The sequence below is a fragment of the Thunnus thynnus genome, chromosome 13 (assembly GCF_963924715.1).
Source record: "Thunnus thynnus chromosome 13, fThuThy2.1, whole genome shotgun sequence".
In the NCBI taxonomy this organism is placed as follows: domain Eukaryota; kingdom Metazoa; phylum Chordata; class Actinopteri; order Scombriformes; family Scombridae; genus Thunnus; species Thunnus thynnus.
Window position 1 is genome coordinate 11,646,632 of NC_089529.1, and position 7,271 is coordinate 11,653,902.

General features: G+C 43.0%; 1 protein-coding gene across 2 annotated transcripts; it reads right to left on the reverse strand.

The window, feature by feature from the left end:
• Positions 1-2,269: 2,269 nt before the first annotated feature.
• On the reverse strand, positions 2,270-7,271 carry si:ch1073-224n8.1 (uncharacterized). Of its 2 annotated transcripts, none has more exons than XM_067607914.1 (3): positions 7,083-7,271; positions 6,114-6,814; positions 2,270-5,984 (listed from the first exon to the last, which is right to left on the reverse strand). In XM_067607914.1, exons 2-3 carry the CDS (start codon positions 6,790-6,792, stop codon positions 5,020-5,022), a joined length of 1,644 nt encoding a protein of 547 aa, XP_067464015.1. In that variant the 5' UTR covers positions 6,793-6,814; positions 7,083-7,271; the 3' UTR covers positions 2,270-5,019. The 2 variants fall into 2 exon arrangements, with proteins under 2 accessions (XP_067464015.1, XP_067464014.1); XM_067607913.1 differs by having other exon boundaries at positions 6,114-6,837.

A 7,271-nucleotide genomic window follows, 5' to 3' on the forward strand; every position in this document is an offset into this window, starting at 1 on the left:
CCTTTTATCATGCTGAAAATATCAAGGACCTCCTCGTCTTTGGTCACCAGTTAGTACTCCTCAGTTTGTCATTGTCTCCTCTGTCTTCTTCTCTTTTTAAATGTCATGTTAATCAACTTGATTTAAATTTAAAGTTATTCATGTGACAAGTTAAAAAGTCTCTCTGTACAGCAAAGAGGAAGCTTAAACTGTCCCATTATGACTGTGCAAAATAACACTGATGTATTTGTCCAGCAGTAAATTTATGCAGAGGAATTTGATGTGTGAATTTATTCAGGCTCCATCAGCAGGCTTGTCATTTTTACATTTTTAGATAAACAAAAATGTGGTTTATCATATTCCAATCAGATTATCAACATGAAATAAAAGAATGTTTTGTATTTCTGTTCCTGTTTCTCTACTATCTACTAACTACTATCACCAAAGCATTACTCAAATATCTGTTTTCTGGCTCATCTCAAGGTGATCTCAAGATGAATCTGCGGGCTCATGAGATCATCAACAAGTTAAAAAAGAATAAACACATTTTTCTACTCCATAAAAATTTTGTTTGGACATTTACGTGCTCAGAGCTCATAGAAATATGTGACCTTTTCGTTGGTGCAAATTGTTATAAAGGGCGCACATGGAAAAAATGTTATGAACCACTGTAACACAGTATATTAACTATGGTTATTTCAGCATAACTATATATCAGTGATCCCCATACCATTTAGATGTATTATTTTAGTTTTGTATCGCTGTGATAAAAGCTTATCCAGCTCATTGGATTATGATGTTTATATGAGACATCTTGAACACTATTTGAGAATCATAAATATACAGTTTACAGTATTTCATGTGGACATACTGTGGTGAGGATATAATGGCATGAAGTCATGACACTGCTGTATTTATACACCAGGTGCATTCATGGGATCCTTCATTAAATCAAGTGTATTCAGTGTTGTTGCTCATGAACCAACACATGTCTTTGAGCTGTGAAAGTACTTCATTATAACCTAAATGTGTCTGATTTTTCTTAAAGTAGGTCAGGAGGACATTTATTGTACGCTGTGCTGGACATAAAAGAAATTGCAAAAAATGGGGGAAAAAAAGTCTTCAACACTAGAGGAACAAATGTGTTTTTATGATATATGGTGAATGAATTCAGATAAATGAAGCTCTAGTGAAAGTTCAGTCAGGAAGACTATCTTTTGCATGCATAGGCCTGTAGTTATATTTCTCATTTTATCCTGCCATTCACATCTTTCACGCATGCTCACTCATAATTTCCCATGCTGTCATTGTCTGGGGTTGTCAATTGAGCTATCAGCTGTTCACATCAGCTGTTCACATCTGTCCAATAGCACAGCTACACACCACCGTTGTTAGCCTATCATCTTGCTGCTGTCTTTTAAAATATGTTTCTCTCTCTCTCTGCCTTTAGTGCATTCATGCTGCTGTTATTCACGCTCCTCTACCTCCCCATCACCACCTAGTCTTCAGAGATTTATCAGTTTCGCCTCTTCATCAGCCTCATCAGAAGTCATCAGAAGTCATCAGCCACCACCACCAGTGTCTGGACTCCATGGGAGGATTTATTATGCAGCTGTTCAGGGCTGATGCCCCTCAATTAAAAATCTCCTTGTGCCAAAGACTTTCAAGACTTAATTACCACTACATCATCTGTTATAATAAACAATTATCTTTATGTCATTCACTGCATCTCTCCTGATTGAAATACAGAAGTTGGCGATGAAAGGTACTTTAATTTAAATAAAATCAGAAAATTTTGGGTTTATCAGCAAAACTAAAGCATGACACAAAACTTTCTGGTGTTATGGATGGATGAAATGCCGCTATACGTTCCGTTACATCTCACCTGTTAAGCTTCTGTAATTATAACAAAGACCACCTCAAATAGCAGTTTGTGTGTATGAACGCAGCTGTCGTTACTCAGCATTGAGAGAAGAGTAAGGTTGTTATTTGGGACCTGTCTCTGGGCGTGTCCACAGCACCTACAGTACACTATCAGTTCGGCGTTCCCGTGGTTTTCCTCGTCTCCTACCGCGATACAAATGAAATGAATCAACACGAAACTGAAGCAACACAGACGCCACAATCTCAAACCGTTGATCTTGATTATTTTACTGCCGTCATAATTTAATTCCGGTCTCAAATAAGCTCTTAATCATCTGGATGTTTATGGCTTAAAGCAAACAAAACTGTAACTACATTAGACATTGAAGTAACCTCTTAATCATAAACATTCAACAGAAAAAAGAAGTAGAAACAAGGCCCTTTAATATAGTAACATTTACAGTAGGATGAATGCAATGTGGGGGGGTATATTTTGAACACAGAAGCATAAAAAAGTAATTAATTTCACATTTAACACCGACTTTGAAAGAAGAATGCCATCTTAGTTGAAACCTACATGCAAAGGCCCCCCTCGTATGTGATACAAAAAACAATAAATATGATCATCTGGGGTAAGACTACCTTGGCAAGTTGTTTTCTGGGTATACAGTGACAAATATTTAACATTTTGAGCTCCTTTCCAAATGACTTACACTCGTAAATGTACATAGAATAGTTACATGGAGACCATTATAATAGTATACATAGAAAAATGGACACGAGACCTACAGTATAGCTCAGAAGGCTGAGAAGATTAATGCTCTGCTGTTTACCCTGATGCATCAGTCGTGTCACATCGGATCATTCAGGAACAACATGAGGAAGAAATTTAATAAGATTATATATATTTACATTGTATGTTAGCATACTCATGTTTTTAAAGCACATTACTTTTTTTTTTTTTCTTTTTTCTTTTCTTTAAATGGCATTGTTGCACATGAACTTTTCCACAAATGTTAACCCTTATTAAACCGGATAAAATGGCTAAAACTACATTCTTATTTACAGAAACAGACAGGGTGGGAAAGGGATCATTGCTGCCAGCAGAAGAACAGATATGCACATGCAAGCACCGAAGTCTGTCCGCTAGTAATTGCTAGTAACTGGCTGGTAACAACGACACAAGTCCAGAAAAAAAAAAGGCTTTCTAGACAAACAGTAGCAGCTTGAACGAAAATAAAAATGGAATGCTAAGATGTGGTCCAGAAGATAGAGACGATAATACGACTAAGGAGATACTAAAACTGGATTTAAGCTGCTGATCTGGGTGCATGTTGATGTCATCTGACTCTGTTTCGGTGAACAAATAAGTGCGTGTACTGATTCGAAAGTTGCTGACTGATGACTTCAGCTTGACAAGACGACATCTTCGCTGTGTAACTGAAAAGAAGAGGAGAGAGAGAGAGAGAGAGAGAGAGAGAGAGAGAGAGAGAGAGAGAGGACAGGACAGAAGCGAGGATCTGCTGACTGAAGCGTAAAAACTGGTTCATGCTTCATGAAGACACACATGACAGCGTAAATGTACTCAGAAATGATATTTTAGCGTTTTGGTTCTTCATTAGTATTGTAAGAGATCCTTCTATGTAAATGCATCCACTTGAGTGTGACAATCACTGGAAAAAACAATCAAATCAACTTAATTGATTAGGTTAAGAAACCAGGTGACTATAAGTAAACTGACAAATTCTTTTTTTTTTTTTTTTAATGACTGCCTATCGTGTAGCACTGTTAACACCTCCAAACAGGATTAGCAGACAATATAAGACCCGTAACACACGGACGAATACTGAGGTAGAGTTGGGAGATTTATCAATATAATAACAATATCATGATAGGAGCCGGGTATTGTCAGGTTATTATTGTCATATTTTAAACTTTCCTGGTCTTAGGGAGCATTAAAGGGCAGGTACATTATTCTATAGCTTCACATTAGTGTTGCATATGTATTCAAATCAGAAAATTCTAACGTTGGTTGAAATACGTATGCTTTAGTGTAAAAATGCTATTTTCTCAAGCCCTTCTAAAAAGTTTTCCCCCCATGTGACCTGACGTAGGTTTCTGTGCTATGACGTTACATATAAACCGATATGCCCACCTGATCAGCAGCGACAGCACATCACGGCAGAATCCGATGTGACTCGCGGGTGTTATTCGTCCCGAAGCTCAGGCTCTGCTCCCTCCTACCTACCTACTCTCCAGCTGTCTGTCCCTCCATTTGTAAACATCTCACACACTCAGATTCAGCGCTGTAACATCGCTTGTAGTATATCTGGACAATTTTTAATGCTCTAACTTACAGCGAACTATGTGTATGGTGGTGGTGGTGGTGGTGGTGGGTGGGGCCTCAGCGCTCTAAGCCACGTCACTGCTTTTTGCTAACGGCTGGGTGGGCGTTTCCATTTGAAAAACCAGGAAAAGAACGCAGGTGGAGTCGCCCTTTAAAGTGAAAGTGATCCAATTTTTTGTTTTGTATGTCTGCCTGCCTGCACAGGAAGCATGAACCAGCCCTAAATGGATCCATTTCTATCAATCTGAGCAGCTTAGTGTTGGCAAAAAGCACGTCTAATTAGTAACAATTCAAAACATGTCTAATGTGTGCAACTTAAAGAGAATCGTGACCCGAATCGTAACACTTTGTCCCGACTAAAAATCCAGAAGGGAATTACCTTGAATGGCAGCAGCAGCAGCGCCTCAGTTGATGAATAAGAGTGCTCAAAGCACTTGTACATTTTTTTAAAGTGTGTTCATTTCTGCCATGAATTTCCCAAATTATTGCCGGGAAGCTGATGAACTAGAAACATCCTGTGCCAAGAACAACCTGTGCGCTACTGCTGCTGCTTGATGAAGGTCCGGATAAGAAAATAGTCGCCGTTGAAGAATGTACAGTGTGTATTTTAAAAGTTATTTTTACATCTAAATATGTAAAACATGAAAATGCCAGAACCAGACGAAAAAACTCCCCAGGCTCGGGTTATATGTAGCCGGACTCTTCACTTCAACGGCATGGAACAGAGATGATCCATCAGGTTTACTAACTACACAAACATTTCATTTTCTTCACCTGTAGTATATATTTCTGGTAAGAACACCGACAGACAGTTACCCCTTTAACCATCCTTACACACAGTCCACAACTGAGCTGTCATCCTCCTCTGCCCCCCACTCCCCAAACCTCATCTGCGGGGACGGAGCCGCTGGATGAAGGTTGTTAATGTCATCCATGGCGTCTGGGTCCGTGTCATCACTGGCACCGATTCCCATGTGACCGCCTTCCTCCCGGTGCGTGCGGATGTGCTTCCGCAGTGCCGCAGGCTCCTTGAAGCTGCGGTTGCAGAAGGGGCAGCAGCACGGTCTCTCTCCGGTGTGGATGAGCTGGTGGTGTTTGAGGTGCTGCAGGCGGCTCAGGCGTTTCCCGCAGATGGCGCACACGTATGGTTTCTCCCCCGTGTGTGTGCGTCGGTGTTTGCGCAAACCGTCCAAGTGGCGGAAGCAGTTTCCGCACTCAGAACAAGAGTACGGTTTCTCACCCGTGTGTATGCGCAGGTGGGTCTTAAGGGCGCCCGACTCACGGAAACGGCGGCCACAGACCGCGCACGGGTATGGCTTCTCTCCGGTGTGGATGCGAATGTGCTTCTTCAGGCTGGAGATCAGGCGGAAGGTCTTTCCGCACTCCAAGCAGTGGTGGGGCCGATCTCCAGAGGGCTCCCCTACTGGGTCTGAGGCAGAAGGTCCTGCCGAGTCCTCCACTCGGCCTGGTGAAACGCTGTCCCCTCTCCCGGCTCCAGAAGTCCTAACCAACGATTTTTGTCCATCAAGTCCGCCCTGTTGCAAGGCACTGGTGCATTCTCGCACGGGTCTTTGGTGACGTAGAGGGTGAGTAAAGGAACGCTGGGAACCTCCGTCCCCTCCGACTTGAACGTAGCCGAGGTCACCCACGCTGTGGGACGATCCCTCTGCATCTCTATTGTCATTTCGCATCCCAGGCTCCTTCCTGCCGGACTGACCGGAGCCTGAAGCTGGTCCTTGCTCCTCTTTAATCTCAAACCTGGATGCTCCACCTGGTCCCTGAGACGACCTCTCATCTACAGACAAACCAAAACATGCAGATATGTCAACAAACACAGAGGTGAATACAGGTGTCCATTAATTCATGAATTAATTAATTTTGTCCGACTCACAGTCAAAGAATAAACAGCACATTTTATATTTACCTGGTCTGCTGGTATCGGAGCACATATGAGAGGTGTTGGATGCAAAGGAGTCCAGAGCGTGGTTAGTCACTGAGCCATCTGGTTGGATTGAAAGCTGGCACATTTTGTAATCATCTCTTGGCTCAAACCCATGAAGTGATTCATCCACAGATCCACCGAGACCCAAGTCAACACCTGCTCCGTTCACATTTCGAGGGTTCTGGTGGTCCCTGTCCAAGCCTGCAGTCATTGAAGCCATGGAAGACAGCGATGGGGCAAAGACTGACTGACTGATGGTCTGAGGGCCTGTGTATGAAACCTGCAGCTGGTCTATGAGCTTCTGGGCGCTACACAGGCACTCCTGCAAAGTCTTCAACTCCCTCTCGGACACTTCAAGGCGCACTTTGAGTCTTTCATTCTCTTCTTCCTTGTGCAGCAACTCTTGCTGTGTCTCATTGAGCACCAGCACCACTTCGCCCAGGAGGGTATCGACCGCGGCGGACATGGCAGTCTGGATAGTCGGTGCGAGACGGGATTTCAGGGACGTTACCGTCACGCCTCCGTGCGAAGCTCCGTATCCAGCCTTGTCTGCTTTCCGCTCGTAACACGACTCCGGTCCGGGCCTGTCGGGGATGTTGATGATACTCTGTTTACGGTTTCCACTGTGGACTGAGCCGCTGTTCGCCGGAGATGAGTCCATGCTGCCAGTGTAGCCTGTCCTCCTGGAAGTCATGACGTTTGCAGGCTTTAATGTGATGTTTAGAAAGCAGCAGCAGCAAAAAAAAAAAAAAAAAAATAAAAAAAAAAAATTCAAGCGAAGCGGATCAATTACTTAATTTATGCAGCCAGTCAAGCGTCGCCAGTTACATCTGCACACATTAGCTGTTTAACTGGCGTCGCTGACAAAAACAATTGCAGTGAACTCTTGAGAGTCTTCGCAGGGCCTGGATCCGCTCGCTAACATTAGCCTGCAAGCTTTTAAAAACTCACGATCGATCGAGGACGTGTTCTTCCGGACGAGGTGATCCCTGCTGCAGGAAGGTGCTGATGCTCTTTTACTGCGTTGGTCAAGTCTGTAAGTTATTGCTTAAAGACTTTAATACCATGCATCCTCTGCAGCGACTCACCCATCTCCAGCTCTTACCTGCAGCACTGCACTGTTACTGTAATGTACACTGA